The 18,377-nt window shown below is 38.3% G+C and overlaps 1 protein-coding gene across 41 annotated transcripts in view; it reads left to right on the top strand.

The window, feature by feature from the left end:
* The window catches only part of RALGPS2 (Ral GEF with PH domain and SH3 binding motif 2), a 149,617-nt gene that overhangs the window by 81,294 nt on the left and 49,946 nt on the right, over positions 1–18,377 (top strand). For all 41 annotated transcript variants that reach the window (XM_046944389.1, XM_046944400.1, XM_046944387.1 and 38 more), the window contains 3 exons: positions 7,948–8,037; positions 11,023–11,115; positions 14,175–14,301. In XM_046944389.1, the coding sequence (XP_046800345.1) occupies positions 7,948–8,037; positions 11,023–11,115; positions 14,175–14,301 (310 nt within the window). The remainder of the gene's footprint in view (positions 1–7,947; positions 8,038–11,022; positions 11,116–14,174; positions 14,302–18,377) is intronic.

The following is an 18,377-nucleotide window of genomic DNA, read 5'->3' as shown; positions in this document are numbered from 1 at the left end:
ATCATTTCACAGCAAAAGCTTACCACGTAGGATTTCTGGAGTCATAATTAGGTATTTCCTTCTGTTACTTATATGTCTTTTGCTTCATTATATGTTTGTCCCTAGAAATAAGAGCCTTTTGTCAGTATGGTTATCTTTTTAAGGTGATTCTGAGCAAACTTAAAAATACCGAACACTGATTGCCCAACACATTAATTCTCTACTTGGCATGATTTTTCAGATATGTATTTGAGACTTTTGGCTTTCTTAAAAATTTCTTTGTATAAAATAAGATAACAACTTCAGCTTTCTCCTCTGTTACAGCTGCAGAACTACAGCTATGTAGTTAGCCAACCACATCTCAAAACTGTAATGCCTTTTTATGTAATACCTTATTTTTGTCTTTCAGATGAAGTAATTCTCTTACCCTCTTCTCTCCTCTTGTAAATGTTTAATAACGTCTCCAACATAAAAGCTCTTTTCCAGACCTATTTTCTGTGCCCGGAATCACGGCTTGGACATCTTTGTTAATCATCTCAAACTCAGACTGAGCCTCTGACTTTTTCAATTTTTTGTTGCATGCTTTCACGCTTCCCATTATTGCTCATATTCAAGATTTGACCAAGCTTTATCACATATCTACACTTAGAATATTACTTAGCTATCTAATGATTAAAGAACCTGCCTGGGGGCGGGTTTGGACAAGTTGCCTGATTCACCTCTTGACTGAAGAGATGATGTTATGCCTCAAAATTCTTGTGACTGTAGCATCATCTTCTGAAATGTGTTCCCTTCCCCACCCAGTATTTGGCTGAAATTTTCCTGGCCTAACTTTTGATGTTACTGTATATCCAGCCTGTGATTAGTTTGACACCAATAAAGCAGATTCCAACATTTCGCTCTCATTTATTCATATTAGTTGTCTCTTTGAAGAAACTGTTCTGCTCAATATTCCAAAATGCTTTTGTAGTAAGGGCCACATTAGTGTAGTTCAACTACCTTACTTGTAATTTTGTTTTGCTATAACATAATAAGGAACTGCAGAAACTAGCTAAACAGTCAGCTTTACAGAAATGCAGGGGTTGGAAGGGACCTCAACAGATCATTGAGTCCAACCCCCCCCTGCTAAAGCAGGTATGCTGCAACAGGTCACACAGGTCAGTGTCCAGCTGGGTCCTGCATGTCTCTGTGGAAGGAGACTCTACAACCTCTCTGGGCATTCTGTCCTAGTGGTCCATCACCCTTACCATAAAGAATTTCTTCCCCATGTCAGTATGGAACTTCCTGTGTTTAACTTTTAGGCTATTGCTCCTTTTCCTTTCACTACACACCACCGAGAAGAGTCTGACCTCATCCATTTACCTCCCATGTCCTTTTAGATGTTTATCAACCTTAATCAGATCCCCTCTCAGTCAGGCTGAACAGAGTCAGGTTACTCGGGCTTAAATTGAAACATATTAAAGAATTGGTGTAATACACTTCTTAGAAGTAAGGAGGGCAAGGCAGGTCATGTGAATAAGCAATTAACTGTCTGCAAACTGTCTGTCATTACAGAGCCACAGTTTAAAAGTATCTAACCAGTCGAAGATGTTAAGGACAGAGGGTGGGAAGGTGTTCCTTGTAGAGTTTGCCAGAGCCAGCAGAAGATATCTGTGACTTAAAAGTAGTTGTTAAAGATCTTCACAATGGAATTAACATCTTGGTAGCGTCTAAATAGTGTTTAGAAAACGTCTTAATGCAGTATTCTTAGAATAACACACAGAAATTTCATCTAGCAAAAGTCCATTCATTTATTGCTGTAATGTTATCTTCTCTCATTCATTCTTACAACGTTTTGATTTTGTGATCAGTTTAGATTTTAGCTGTTTTTTTTTTTTAAAGGTTGTTTCAATGTTTTCTGTTTTCTTTCTTCTGTGGAATGCGTACCAAATAGGTTTGCTCGATTATTGACTTCTGATGTGCAATACTTTGTTCTATCTTAGTTTTTATAAGGATTCATACAAAATGTCTATGTGTAAGCGATACAGAGAATACAATGCCAGAAATACCTGCCTTTTTCTGCAACACCTTTCTTCATAATAGTTTGCAGTCCTGTTTCCCTATTGAAAGCCTTGCTAACTACTGAAGGGAACTTTGTGTATTTTCATTATTCCATGGTGCATGTTAGATAATTGTTGATTGTGACTGGCACTTTTGTCTGTCTTTTTTCGACTGCACTTCATTTGTTTCAAGGAACTTCTGATTGAAAGACAGATCAAGAAGAAATATTAAAACTAGGTGACTCTCAAAGTTGTGCAGTGTCTGAGTTTGTTCAGTGCTTCAACAGATTGAAAGGTCTGTCACTGTTCTTCACATTTTTTCAACATGGTGAAGAAGAACCCTGAATAAAATGCAGCAATCTGACTAGCTTTGAGCTGCTGTTTGCAGAGTCTCTTGTGCTGTTTCTCTGCCTTCCCCTTTTGCCCCTTTGTGTTTGCATCTGAAGGCCTCACCAGTAATGATGCAGAAAGGAAAGGGCTGAGATTTGCTTATGAACTCTCTTTTTCTTGGAAGGGAGCAATCATCAGAAGAGCAATAAACATACAGGCAGATGGATGCAAAGGACAGACTGCCTGTGGGTTTCTTCAGGTATCCTTCATGTAGACGCTTTCTATGTTGAGTGCAAATAGAGCTGCAGATTTTCTAGTCAGAAGCTTTAGGTTTATAGGTAAGCTTGACCCTATGTAATTACTTTCTGAACAGTCTTAAAAGTCAGATGTGCAACTCTATCAGGTGAAGGTGTCTTCACTAACAATTTCTTGAGAGCCTTCTTACTGTTGAAAGGTTTTCTTTTCTGTGGTCTTTTTGCCTCCAGAAGAATTAGTCATCTGAAAATATTTGTCCCTACCTTTCACCTCCCTTCTGGGTTTCAGCTGCCTTGACTGCTTCCGAAGATTCTTTTAGTCAGATGCCTGTTATTGGTGTTTTTAACACCTGCAAGAAATATATTGTCAGTAATCTGAAATGGTCTTTGGGGAATCCATAAAATAAGAGTGCTGTTTTTATCTAGAGCACCTTTGCCACGTCTTTGAGTTTTGTGGATAATAATAAATTTGTGACAGGCCAGTTTGGGGCTCTGCTGCAGAGCTAGTCTTCCAAGGTCTCTCTCTTAACAGGTAGGTGGTAAGTACTTGGAGCCATTCAACTCACCAGTAAATCAACTGGAACAAGGAAAGTAGCTTTTCTGTCTGTTTTTTACATTGTCAGCACCGTTGCATTCAATTGTCACACTTCTTAGTCTGTCTCTTTGACTATATTTAAAGCCAGAAGATTTGGAGACATTTCTAGGCCTTCTTTCCTGTTTCGTTTTTTCTTGTTTGTTTCTCCTTAACGTGTCATTTGAAAAATTATTGATAGGTGACTCTTATCAGTCTGTCGGAGAAGCTACTTTGAAGGGTCAGAGAGTTGATAATAGAAGAAACAAGTCCAAGTACTTAGCGACTGCTCATGTGCTGGATTAGTTTGCCTCCAGCCAATGTTCTGAGAAACTGCAGCATGTGGCTTTGGTGGCCAAGGGGCAGACCATGTGCAGGAACCTCCTTCAGGAAGTTTACATCAGTCTTTATTCTGGCACCAAGGAAAAATCATCAGTCTTACCTTCATGTGCTGGGACTGGAGAGGAGATCAAAAGGTAGCAAGTGTTGTTTCAGTTGCAGGTTGAAATTGTTCATGTTAGTACCTCAGGTTTTGGCTTACTGAGACAGTACATGGGATAACTTTTGATGTGGTGTGGGTCTATGGTTCAGAATGCATCATTGTGGAGGAGTCATTCATTCCAATAGTACTGTTTATATTTAGGTTTGCCATCTTTTGGGGAGCAGTGAAAGGCCAAGAATGCAAATAGTGTAGTCTAGCAGCTGGAATAAGAAACAAAACTGAGCAAGTTTGTCTTCCTTGCCTGGTCTGCCTTCTCTGTTCTTGTTCAGCTGAAGGCAGTTCCTGTTGGGCACCTGCCCTGCTTCCTTGTGGAGTACAAATGTTTACAGCTAAAGTACACTCAGTAAAATTACTGTGACTCTTGGCTTTGTTGGCCACAAATCCATTTCAGCAACTTTTTGCTCACCTTTAAATTTCACTGGGCTTAAATATGCATCGTGCATCTGTCTTTCCTTTTTCCCCCAACTTGCCAAAAGAGAGCCTTGAACAGCTCTCACGTTGTAAGTAAAAAAGAACATTAAATCAGTAACAGCTGCTTCACAGCAAATTGATCTGCTGATAGCGTTTTGGAAACAGTAATGATTATGTGCAGTTGATTGCAGTCTACTGAGAATGAAGTAGTGTATTTCCAGCATTAGTTATGTGATAATTATATGTGGTGCCTGTAAAAACAGTTCGAGTTCAGGGAAGAGAAGTCAGCGAATCATTCCATGCCAGGATCCTTTTATTCTTGAAGCATATGTTGTGATGCAATACTGCATAGACCTACACATCTGCTATTAAGTTCTTTTAAAATAAAAAGAGTGCAGCTTCTCTACGTAATTTTTTAAAGCTGTGATCCCTGCCTATTGAAGCTTTCTTTCTGAAAGTTGTATCAAAATATACAACTGTTGTAATTGCTAAAAATGTGTCAGAGTACAGAATTGTCAACTTTACCTACTTACTGAACCTTTGTTCTCTATCTTCTGGAAATGCCTTACATAAAAGGTAACTGTCACTTTCCTGATGATGTATCTGTATTAAAAGCCATTTTCCTGAGGCTTTCATGTAAATGGGAGCAGAGCTGTGCTGCCACAGAGCTTAAACTATTACAGAAATTTGTCAGCTAGACTCAATACATTGGAACAATTTTAAAGCAGAAGATTCCTCCTTAAAAAAGGCAAATTGTGGATGTTTTACTAACGCTGTGAAATACTTTTAAACCAAATACAAAAATTACAGAGTGGGGGGGGGGGGGGGGGGGGGAACATGTCTTGTGATGTAGTGTTGCTGAGTTGCAATGATGTGGTAGTGAAATTTTCCTATGGCTATCAGAATTAAAAACAAACAAGCATGCATGGAGGAGAGGGTGGCATTCGTCCTTTGGAAATTGAGTTGGGTGGATGGGCTAGGCTGAGGAAGATGGAGGTTCTTCCTCATCTGTAAAGGTGCGAGGGTCCATACTGTATGTTTTATTACGCATCCTGTGTTTTCAGGTAGCATATCAGAACATTTTAATCATTTGGAAGAATGATTCTGAAACTCTTACTAAAGGGATTGTATTGAATTTATCTACTGATTAATAGAGAAAGCAAAAATAGTTCTGGAACCAGTGGCTATGAACTTAAAAGAGCCACTATAGCTAGGCTGGTATTGCAGATATTTTAAAAGCTTGAACAGTTGTGATTTGAGGAAAAATGCATTCAAAAGTTGATTCTGTTTTTACGTGATGATGATAACAGGGAAGAATGTTAATACACAAATATATGGAAGGGTTTAAACGCTGTCTTGAGCTGATATCAAAAAGATGGATACCCAAAAGCTACGGGTATTTAACTGTTGGGTGGGTGGACAGTGTGGAGGAAATAAGATGTGAATGCAGTGAGAGGACTTCACAGCAAATAACCACAATACTTATGGAACCATCCATTGCTAATGTGAAGAAAGAGCCTGAAGAAAATATGAATGTGATCCTGTGTGGCTGATTGAAACAAAAGGTTTTGTTTAAATTGTCTATTTTTCAATATTTGGAAAAACTAGGTGGTGTTTTGTAAAGACACTGTAGAACAGACCAGACAAAACCAATGCCAGTAGCAGTGACATACTGGTACCAGTGAAAATGCATAAAGGAGGAGAGGAGGTGGTTGGAGTAGAAATGGTGCTTACTCTCACTGAAGGCATTGGACTTCCTGAAGCTGAGGAGAAGGTTTGGAGTCGGTTTTGTTTGCTTTCTTTGTAAGTTCTTGGAAGCAGTGAGACCCCAGTCTGGCTGGGACTGGGACAGAAACCAGATTTCATTGAGTAAACAGGAGTACTTGTGTGGTACGGAGCCTGTGTCACTGTGAGACTGATGAACTTCCATAGACGTTTAGGCCAACATGCCAAATGGTTTGTTTTTCCATTCTTATGAACATACTCAAGCATTGTTCCATGCTTTGAGCAAAAGTTTCTTAATCTGGCCTACAGCAAACGATCTCTTATTTCATCCAAATTCTGTTTATCTGACCAAAGGCTCATAAGGTAGAGTGCGTTCTCTCTGTGGGATTCTTTGCAATGCAAAAACCAATGTTAAAATTTGAAATTTCTTTGTTCTTCAAAGGGAAAGCATCTCTGAAGACACTTCTTAATCATTCAAGGGTATCATTTTTCTCAAGCTGTGTAACTACAGCAGTACATCACGTTGAGGTTTGAATTTTTTTTGTCAATACTTTGAAGTACTGTTGAATACTTCAGTAGAACTTAAGTATTTTGTAGTAACGCTATTTGCACAGAGCCACTCTTTACTTTTATCAGGGTAACAGTCCCTCAGGAGACACTCTGTGGTGTGCTTTTTTTAATTGTTGTTGTTTTGTTTTTTAAGGCAACAAGAAAACTTGAGCTCTATGACTTTTTCGTTTCCTGGCTGATACAACCCTGGATAAACAGACCAAAGGAAAGCAATGATGTAGGATGCTTGTAGGGTTTTAGTTTTTTGGGGGTTTTTTTTTGGTAGTTCTTCTGTTTTCCGGTTCCAGACCTCGTGTTAGGGCATCTCAGTTCTCATCAGAGCAGACAAATTTAACTGGAAATGTAGCTTCATTTCTTATTTTTTGTGTATTGTTTTTATTTTTCAGTGCTTTTATGTGTGAAGAATTGTCATACTGTACAGAGTTAAACAGGATACATAGGATTTTTATTGTTATTCTTGTAAATTGGAATTTTGGCAGGAACTTGCATGTGTACACAATGTTGGTTTACAAGTAGTGGTTTAATATTAGTCTTAAAAATCAGCAGCATGACAGATTGACAGATCTTTACAGGAGAGAGCATATGTTTCATCTGTAGTTTTGTAAATAGCAGTTATGCTGTATCTTGCTAATATGTAAACTTTTTTCTAACCTGTATTGAGTGCCTCAATAAAAGCTGCAGTGCTTACTGCCTTTTGCTAATTCTTTCCTACTGTTCTACTACATATCTGAAGAAATCTGTTTTCTATCATTCCTCTTTGTGCTGAAGCATAAGAGGGTGGAGGATGTGGGGAGAGAAGAAGTTGGAAATGTTATCAAAACATTTTCGAAGTGTAGCTTTTCTGAGGCATTCATATAATGAATAAAAGCAGCAAGCATCCTTTGTGCTGTACTGAACATAATGACAATTTTTGTAGGCCAACACCATAAAACTTAACAAAGGAAACTAATAATGTTCTTTGTATTAGCTGGGAATTGACTTAGCTGTCAGTAAGATTAGAAATAATAAACTCCAGGTTGCAGCATAGCATTCTTTCCTTAAGTTCCAGTGTCCAGGTAACTCCAGTCTGAGTATGTTTCTTCCGTAGTGCTGAGAATTTGCCATTGTATGTGAGCTGTAAGATATTTGTGAGTTGGGTTGTGCAGCTTTGTAGTTGTGGAAAAGCAGAAACAGAGGATATAATTACCAAGGTCTGGAGTGCACAGCTCCAGTTATAAGAAGAGAAGAGAACAGCAAGATAAAAGGCTCTTCAAATTCAATACTAAACATATACTGGATTTATTAATTCAATCTATAAGCAACTGCTTGACCATGTAATGTTAGACGGTATGGTGGGTGCAGGTGAGCAGAATAGCACAGCAAAAAAAACAAAATCGGGTCGTTTATTAGAGTCTTTGTTATATTGGTAGGCATTGAGTAGTACAACTTTTTGAATCCTCTACATTTGTTCATATGTTGTAGAAGGAAATTGAACACTGTGAGACTTCTGATGTATTGCTAGTGAAATGACAGAACTGAACATGTAATGTTGATGCTCTATTTCAAAAGGCCTGTTTTCTTTTTCAGGTAAGCTTCTGGGTAGTCAGAGAGATTCTGCATGCACAAACCTTAAAAATAAGAGCTGAGGTTTTGAGCCACTATATTAAAACTGCAAAGGTAAGAAATCGAGGTGTGATGGTGGGGACTGTGGGATTCACCACAGTGAAGGATCTTGTAATTAGGTTGGTCAGTTCAGAAATACACATAGGTAAATATTTATCTGATACCCAGTTTAGCTGTGGTTTTATCTCCTGACATGATTAGATGTTTGGCTTGTGCGTGTAACAAAGTTGTCAGAAATATGACAGACCAAAGTCCTGAAATAGAAGCCTTTGTCTGCCAAAAAAAGAAAAAAAGAAAAAAGCCATCAAAAAAGGCTTAACTAAAGAAGCGCAATGGTAACTTATTTGAAATACTGTTAGTTTACCAAATGTTTTCTAATGTTGAATAAACCCAAACATGTGTGGAGATGGGAACTTTCCAGTAGTGAACATAGTGCAGAGCTGTTCTTGGAAACAAAGCGGGGCCAGGCCTGGTTTTCGACTCGCAGGATATGTTAGGCTCTGCTTTGGCCACAGCACACTGAATGTGTCTGTTGGCATCTACAGACAGCAGTGTTTGCAGAAAGGCCGCTGTTTCTGAGACAGAATTCTGTGCTTGAATAACTGAAGTCAGTTGAGCATCACTTAGCTATGAGTTGTAAAATTACAATCTAAAAAAAGACAGGAAAATACGTGGGGGTGCTTTTATGTCTGTTAATTTACATACTGTTTTGTCTTGACTTTGCTTACATATGGCTTCTAACATAAAGTTGCTGCACTTATTGCCATTTTCTGTTTACACCAAAGTTATTATCAAAGCAGCATGGTGCTAGAGGTCACGTTAATTAACTTTTCAGAGAAGCTATAAATCCACTAGGCTGAACTTTTTGTGCTGACTACTGTCTGTCTGTTGTATAGCTAGCTGTCCTTTAATGGTATCTCATTCTATATATGCACGAACTAATTGGACTTAATAATTGCATTCCCCTGAAGTTCCCAGGCTATCCTGATTGATTATGATGTCTGTTTCAACGCTGGCAGCAGCCAGAATACTCTTGTTTTATTTTAATCAGCCATGTTGTTGTTCTGCATCCTCCTTCAGGACAGCAGGTTACCTTATTTGGGAGCCAGCAGGGGGAAAAATGAGCGACTGCATGAGTGTTTGGACAAAGACAAGTAATGCTATTTAGTAGGACTATGGTATATAGAATCAGTTGGATTGGAGAAGAGCTTCAAAATCACTAAGTGCAGCCATTTGCGTGACATACCGAGTCCCGCTGCTAACCTTTGTCCTTTATTGCCATGTCCACACATCTTTTGAATATCTACCTGTGTGGGGACTTCCCCACTGCCCTGGGCATCCTGTTTCAGTGCTTGGCCACTCTCTCCTAATGTCCAGCTAAACCTCCCTGACACAGCATCAGGCCATTGCTTCATGTTCTATTGCTTGCCACTTGAGAAAAGAGACCAACACCTCTTCATTGCAGCCTCCTAGCAGGTAGTCGTAGAGAACAAGATCTCTCAGCCTCCTCTTCTCCAGACTAAGTAGCCCTGTTTTCCTTAGCTGCTCTTCATGTGTTGTCTTTTCCAGTCCTTTCGCCAACGTTGTTGGTTTTGTCTACACATGCTCAAGGAGCTCATGGTTCTTGTAGCCAGGTCCTAAATCCGAACGCAGTGTTTGAGGTACAGTCTCATCAAAACTTGAGATTCTGGTCCTACTGGACACACTTCTGATAGAAGCCAGGATGCTGTTGACCTGCTTGGCTACCTGGGCTTCTAGCTTCTGACTTGTGTTTAGCTGGCTGTTGACCAGCACCTCCAGAACTTTTCCTAGCAGGAAACTTTACAGCCATTCCTCCTCAAGCCTGTCAAGCCTATACTACTGTAAGCTTAACAGAAACTGCATGTGATTCCCTCGTCCACATCACTGATAAACAAAACAAGGCCCCAGATGTGAGCCCTGGGGAACAGCATTGGTGACCAGCTGCTGTTCCCCTACCTCACCCAACAAAACACTGGTTGCCCTTTATACAAAATGCTGAAGAATCCATCAAAATGTGGATTAGATGAGATAAGTGGTTATTCAGTAGGTGTAGAAAGACCCTAGTAGTCAGTTGACTTGTTAGAACCATGAAGTTCTGGGCACCCAGACTCAAACTGCTACTAGAGTGACCTGACAATATGCATTAAATGTGGGATTCCTGAGTAATACCTCTGAGGACTTGGTTCCTTGAGGCTGTCGGTTCTCTGGCCCAGTGTTAAGCAGAGAGAGAATCATTTGCTGAGTTCCCCAACTATGAGCTGGAAAACCATCCCCATAGGATCACTTTCAGCCTCCCTAAAAAATGTGGTCTCTCATACTCAGAATCTGGTTAAGCCAGTCTTTTCTAACAAAGACTCATCTCATAAGTGACCTCCCACTCAAGAAAAATTAGGTAAGCTGAGTTTGAAGGAGGAAAAAGACTTAGTCCACCATGTTTATAAAGGTTGCTCGTATTCTTGTATTATAAATTAGTTTTAGTTTTCATACTCCCCAAATTGCCTTCCAGTCAGAGCAGTACTCCAGGTACGTTTACCCTGTTTGACTTCATCCTGTATCAAATTCTTTAGGTGTTCTGCTGCAGCCTCACCAGCTCCATAAATCTGTGGTGCAAAACGCATTTACAGTATTGAATGCTGCCATGATTACATCATTCACGTGGGCTATCCTTTTTGGCATCTTAAGTTTGAAAATTTTCTTGAATGCTATGAATAGGAATGTGTTGGGTTTGAAAATTTCTGGCGTTTCTGATGTATAGTATACATTTTGGAACATATATTTTTGGCGGGGCTATATCTGGACCATGCAACAACCAGTATCTTCTAATCCAAGACTGCATAGAAGCAGTACTGGAAAATTAGAAAGTGCTGTGAAAGTTATTTGAGTGGTCAGCAATTCACTATAATTAAATGTTCATTTTAGAACATGTGAGCTATCTTCAGTTTCGATTGCAGCTTATTCTCTATTAACTGTGGACGATAATTGGAATGTTGGTTGTTTATTGTATATTTTTGTTCTCAGAAACTGTATGAGCTGAACAATCTGCACGCTCTTATGGCAGTTGTATCAGGCCTACAGAGTGCTCCTATCTTCAGACTGACTAAAACGTGGGCGGTAAGTGAGCAGTGAGACATTGGAGGGATTTTAATGCATTCTTAGAAAAATACAGCATTCTCTAGCTTATTTTCAAGCTTGCAATAATTATTACAGATACTTCTAATCTTCTTGTACTATGTACATAATATTTCTACTCTGAAGTCTATGGTTTCCTGTTGAATTTTTTTTTTTTCCATTCTGGCATAGAAATGCCTTTGAAAAATAGTTCCCTGCAGATTCTGCTAAATGCAAGGGCTTTTAATTTGCCAGAAGCTATTTTGTATTTAGTTGCTGGAAAATTAAGAATGCCAAAGTGGGTCATATTTTAATCATTTAGGGGTTTATACTGATGGGATTTTTTTGCTATGGAGAACAGATGTCCAGAAATTCATGATTTTGTTTCCATAGAAAGGTTTGTAGTTTCTCTTACTGATAACTGAATCCAGCAATCTTCATCAGTTTTCAGTATGGTTTTCATAGTTATTGCAGCTGCTCTAGCCATTGTATTTTCTAGGTGGTCTTTTGTACAGCTCTGTAAGGGGCATTCTTTGGAAATGTTTTTTTGGCCTATTTTCTGACTAGAATTAATATTATTCTCACGTGGTTGCATCTTCATCAGTAGGACACTAGGAGCATCTTTTGCTCATTGATACCTCTGAGTTGAGCAAACCTTGTTTGATCCAGCTATACACTGTGTAGTTAGCCAGCTGTACAAACAGATGCATTTTCAAGTGTGATAAAAGTGATCAGATGGCTGAAATGCTCCTCTGCAGGGGATCTGTACAGACAGATCTGTACAGACAGGGAAACAAACCAAACTTTCTCTGCAGACATGCCTTACATATTCTGTATTACAAAATGTGTTTTTGTCATTCTGCTTCCTTCTCCACCCAAGGTAGGAAAATCTCAATTATAGTGATGCTCAGCTGATGATTACCAAAAATTAATCTAAAGCACTCCTGCCAAGATACTCATCTAGGATTCTATGCACGTTTTGCAAATGTGCAGTTAAGTAAGATATGTTGTTTTATCTCTCTCCAAGAAAACCTTAATGAAGTTAGCACTTCAGAATGTTCTTGAGGCTAACTTCTGCTTTTCTGGTTTCGTCATTGTGGTGCTCCAACAGCTTTACTTAGCAGTGATGAGAAATGGATTTGTGTGCATGACTCAAAATTAATACATACTGTATCTGTATTAGTATAAATTTGTTAGCTGTTACCATGATTAAACCATTTAGATTCCTGATTTCTTTCCAATCTTCTACACTTTTTTTGTTGTTGGGTTCTGTGCACTTCAGTAATGCACGAACTGGAGACGTGGTGTGAATTGCTCCATAAGCACAAGGGAATCTCTTATAGGCTTTACTTATTGTTAGAGATTGTTCAAAGAGCCTGAAATGATATATCAAACTTTGAGATTGTGCAGCTCTGTATGTTTGTTTTGTGGAAAATCCAATTAATTAAATTTAAGTTTAAATTTACACTTGCCATACCTTCCAGTCCACAAAAGACAGAAAGAATTCCAAAGATGCTATGGAGACAAAATATATATTTTTTAATATTATTGAAAGCAAGCTAATCTAGGCTGATTAAAATGAAGCCATCTTTGAGGAGATAAAGTTAAAGAGATAAATGTGATGTCCCAGTGGCTGGGAAGAAGTCGTGACTCATTACTGTTGCTTTTGTTGCCTGTTTTTCTTTTTGTCCTGCAATTGGCACATGCTCATTGAAATTGCAGACATGAGTTACTGCTCATTAGAATATTGGAAGCGAAGCTGACAATGTAAATTAATTGCTGCAATGTAAAAGACCAACGTGTCTTGGAAAACCAGTTCCTCTTTAAAAGTGATTTTCTTCTGAAAGACCATGTTGAATTTGCTAATGAAGATTAAGATGTAGGCGACATAGGTAAAAAAAAAAAAGCAGTTATTTCAATAATAAAATTAGAACTTGAAGGGTTATTTCAATTTCGTTGTGTCACATGAGTAGATCTTTATTTGAAAAAGAAAAGGGAATGAAGGAACTAAGTGTTCTGCACCTTGTAATTTTTGTACTACTGAGGGTCTTGTGAGGGGGAATAAGTGGGAGACTAGGACACCAACCCTTCTGCCCAAATGTTTAATGTAAACATCTTACACCTTCCTTTAGATCTAGGCTCCAGGCTGAAATGAAGCCTTTAATGTGGCTTTGCAACAGTAGAGCAGTTAGATGTTTCAAAAATACATTGTTTAGTTTCTCAGTCTTGCAGACAGAGCTCAGTGTTCTGTTAATACTGTCAAAGGAGGGCGTTGGGATGGGGGAGAATAGACATTGGAGGAGGCTCGTGACTTTGTTTTGTATTTTAAGTGGAGGTCACTGTAATGATAAGATCCAGTAGAGTTGCTAGCTGGTGGAACAATAAACACAGCCTGTATTCAAGTCTTCTACATGCTTTCTATAGAGAAAAATGGATCAAATCCTCACACTCTTCCAGCACATCAAGTATGTGGGTGTCTATAGCTGCATTCATTTTTTTATTTGTAGCTTGGTTAAGGGTATTTGTCAGGTTTTAATGATATTATTTTGCTCTTTGAAAGACTAATTTGTTAAAAACAGTTTTCAATTCAAGAAGAAGAACATGTTTTGGAATTTGGGTTTTTGTGAAACTGGATTAATATAGAACTTGGTACTTCTGACAAGCAAACCTTAACTTTAAAGATCAATACAGTGAATAAACTGCTACTTTGAAATACTACAGAAGTGGACAAGCATGTGAAATGATGTGTTTTAGCTAGATTAGTCATTGGAAAAAATGTATTATTTCAGAAAGATCACCAGGGCACCAAAGTTTATATTTGACTATTTCTTTAAGAGGCTTAAATTTATCCACTGAAATAGCTACTTTTCTATATTTATCCATAAAGTATTTATACATAGAGAGTAAATGCTGTAATTTTAAGCAGTCATACTTAAAAACAAGAAACCAAAAAAGGGGGAGGAGGGGAAACAGAAGAATTAAATGCATGCATTGAAGGGTAAGACTCTGAGCAATCGTAACAATCAGACTTCATCTCAACTGATTCTGCCTTTGTTTTGTAGTTACTGAGTCGGAAGGATAAAGCCACTTTTGAGAAGTTGGAGTATGTTATGAGTAAAGAAGATAATTACAAAAGGCTTAGAGATTATATCAGCAGCTTGAAGATGACTCCATGTATTCCCTATTTAGGTAAGCTGAAGTATTTCAAGTGGGATATGCTAACGAAAAATATTTCTGCAGTGATTACACAAACTGAACTGTGACACTTAAACGTACATGAAACTACTTCAGTACTTCAATAAAGAGTATAGAACCACCAGCTGGTTCTGTGTATTCTGTATATGACAAGAAATAAGTTCACCAGCTTCAGGAAGAAAGTTGCTATTAAACCTCACAAACACTTCAAGTTTTACATACAGGATCAGTTTTCTAGTAAATGATTTTCCCATATGTTGTATAGGTACACCGACTTCTGGAGAAGTGCTTAAACTATTATGCATGCTAGAGCTCTTGAAGAGCAAAATATTTGAATGTTACAGTAATGCTGGGCTTTAATTTATGAGAAGCTTTAAATCACCAGCCTCTGATAGGTAAATGCAGGTTTTAAGGTTTGGAATATGCTAAAATCTGCAGCTGTTGTTGCATTCAGTTATATTAAGATGACAAGCGTAACTGGATATTTACTACTGACTCATTTATGGGATAAAATTGAGTAAATGATATTCCTTTGTACCTGTAAAAGCCAGATAAATGTTTAGTGTGAATTGTTTTGGTTGCCAAGCTGATCTACTGTCACTCAGTCTGACAGGAAATGTTTACTCATTTTTTTTCCTTCTCCAGAAAAAAAAAATATCTTTGATTTCAGATGCTCTTGCACCTAAATTTAAGGTGACCTCCTGGGATGGCTGTGGTTCATTAAAATGTAATCTCTTTGTTCCTGATGATTGATACTACTTTTTAATATTATCTTTTAAAAAATAAAATTTGACAGTCTTCTTTATGCCATGATCAATATATTCATGATACTGCATCATCTGCTTCGTTGCTTGATGTGAGCCACGTTACCATCATTTTTGTTGGCATCTAGAATACTTCTAAAGTGAATAATAGTTGCATTAAATTTGTGCTTTGGACTTGAATAGGAAGAAATACTTTACTCTGCAGAACTAGTAGAAATTTTAAAGAGCAGTCCTATAGAATTTGTCATTCTGTCCTCATTTTTCATGTCCATTTTATGTCCCTCCCAGAATATTGGTAATTGTTCGTGTCTGTAATGGAACTTTGAAATACTCAGCGTGAGCCTGTTTTGTCTGCAGTGTGTGTGTGAGAACTGACAGCATGGTGCATATCACACGCTATCCTGATTGTTAACAGAGCTATTAAAACTGGGCCTGAATTAAAAGGGACCAAAAAAGCCAAACAGAGTGTAATGTAATTAAAAAATAGCATTTTGTACTTTACCCATTCATGCAGATGCTTATATACGAGCTGTGCACGGTTCTGAAATGGAATTTCTAGCTTTCTAGAAGCTTTTTACCCTATGTGCTATGATTTATTAGATATGAAGCCAGGCTCAAATTGTTTCCTTGCCAATTACAAAGTCTCAAGCCAACCTGCTTTTAGACTTTTTCCAAATCTCGTGATACTCTGTCCTGTGCCATTATGGTTTTCTAAAACATACTTCTGTGCAGAGAATTATTTACACTCTGGTCTGTTTGTCAGGAATCTTTAAAAATACTGTCTTACTATCTGCTAGTCTATATTTAGATCATTGTTTTCCCAATTTTTAGGGGATTTTTTAGGTTTTCTTCTGTTATAGATGGTTTCCTCTTCATACTTGTGAAATTCTGTGTGACTTTTTGGTTCAGAGTAAGTTTTTGGCTTGACTTAATAATCTATTGAAGTAAATATTTTTTAGGAAAAAGGAGGGTTTAGTGCTTTGCTGTGACCAGCTGTAGTCTGTAGAGTGTTTTGTGACCTGGTTTCCTGTGGTAGGAATTCTCACTAATGACATGGAGTGCCCCCTGAGCCTGTAATTCTCATAAGGAGCAGCAAATGCCCGCTGATGCACTCCTCTAAAATTAATGTTGTAGGGTTTAAATGTGTGGCCAAACAAACAAAGAATTGCTTTGCAGCTACAGTCGTGATGAATCTGCATCCATCTTGGAAGGTTGACTGTGGAGTCCTATTTTTCTCATTTGATCAGAGCTTTTCACCTCCAGAAACACCTGAGTAGATTTGCAGGAGTATTATTTCTAACATTTCTTTCCCAAGGAGTTTATGCTGACCTGATGGTGATATGGGGCAGAAGAGTCAAACTTGCTTGCAGCTGGGAAGCTTAAAACAGGAAGCAAGTTGTAATTCCTGGAAGGGTGGTTTTCTGCTGTTACCTCTGTGTCAGAATCATATGCAGGAATATTGCTGCTCCTTGTTCAAAATGTGTGCAGAAGCCTACCTAAATCCCACTGTTTGCAGTTCTGATGAATCATGAGGTCCCATCCTTCTGCAGAAAAGTAGGGATGGGGCTCCCTTCATTGTTCACAGAGGTGCTGAGGTTTCTGTTATCCCCTAAACTGCTCTTCAGAATAGTTCAGAGAATCAGATCTCCTATAGTAACCTTTGGAAATCCTTTCCAGAGGAATGCTTGCCTTGGTGGTGAAGGGCGCTGCTTGGAAGGCCAGGGTGAAAGTGAGCACATATAAGTATGTCAGATGCAATTTCTGGGTCTAGTGTTTTACCCTAGAGAGTTCTAGATTTGTCCGTGCAATCAAATGTGAACGTGGATGTTTTTGTTTTTTTTTTGTTGTTGTTGTTTTTTGTTTTTAACTGTCTTAGTATTATGGTTTAAAGCTTAACTGCTTTATTGTATAGCCTTTGCAATGGAGATGGTTTCTGAGCCACAGAAGGAGAGAAAACATTCTTACTGCTTACCGCAGCTCACTGTGGACAAGACAAAGACATTCTTCCATGCTTACCACGAAAGCTTTTCAGTTCTTTGCAGCAACAAGAAATGTCTTGATTGCAGAGTTCTAGAATGGCAAGTAAAAGCAGCACATGGTCTGTGGGCTCCTAACCTAAATGGGACAATAAATGGGTGCAGTATTAAGTCCTCATTGTCTGGTCTGGGATATGTTACCACTGCTGAATCACCTGGCCCACTAAAGTAGTCCAAACAAATGGCAACTGTGTATATACGATGTTATGTTTTGCCTTGGAACCAATGAACTTTCTCAGGAGTCTTACAGAATTCTGACAGATCTGAGGCTGTGCAATGAAACAAGTGAGCCAAGTCTTGAGAAGTAAGGTTTTTATTTAACTAAGCAATACTACCCTGTGAAATGCTTCTTTATAGCTGTCTTTCAGGAACTGTATCCAGAAATGGGAAAGCAGATAATTGAAGTGTTCATCTGCTGACCATTCGGCTACTTCAGTGATGTTGATTGCAAATAAACTATGGAAACGTTTTTGCAAACTGTTTCAGGTTTTAATACAGTTGAAACCTTTTCAAGGTCTGTTTGGTGATATTTGATCTGGCGGTGGTGGGATGGTGAAAGCTCTGTCCTCATGGGACAGTGCTTCTCAATGTCTAGTGCAATAAGCTTGAGGGATGCTGGCAACCTCTTTGGGAAACTGCTGCAGAAAAGTGAGAGACAAAGCATGAAAATGTAATCATTTACACTGCTGAGAACATCCAGCCCCAGAATTACTGATAGTATTGTAAGCATTTGAAAGTAGAAGTTTGTTGTGTGATGTAAACCAACTTGATAAAGAGGAGTTACATTTTCCCTCCTCGTAATCATAAACTGGCAATTTAACATGAGTTCTTTCCCCTTACGGCGTTTGTGCAATCAGAAGCTGTGAGGTATATTTGCAGTAATGTTAAGTTGACTTCATTCTGTAGTTTTAAATTAAGGGAGGCTGTTTTAGGTGCCTAATAAGATTAAATTTAAAGGCTGACTGCAAACTGATTTCACCACGGGATTTCTGCAGAACACACCTTTCACTGACTGTGCAGAATAAACAAATGCTGTTTTTGTAGCAGGCAATAGATTCTTGTGGTAAAACAAGATCTCTTCCAAGCAGATGAAATTTGTAAGTTGAAGTAACTAAACCTGACAGAAGTGTTCATTAAAGACCATTTCCCAGGTCATTTTCAGTTTTTTAACTTATCTGAACTGCCTTTCTAATTAGCTACCACAGGAAAGAGAAAAAGTAGACTATAGGTGGCTTGAATTTTAAGCATCTGTGATTTAAGAAGCATTTTG

The sequence above is a fragment of the Gallus gallus genome, chromosome 8, assembly GCF_016699485.2.
Source record: "Gallus gallus isolate bGalGal1 chromosome 8, bGalGal1.mat.broiler.GRCg7b, whole genome shotgun sequence".
Taxonomy (NCBI): domain Eukaryota; kingdom Metazoa; phylum Chordata; class Aves; order Galliformes; family Phasianidae; genus Gallus; species Gallus gallus.
The sequence above is the reverse complement of the archived record's forward strand: the minus strand, read 5'-3'. Positions and strand labels throughout refer to the sequence as shown.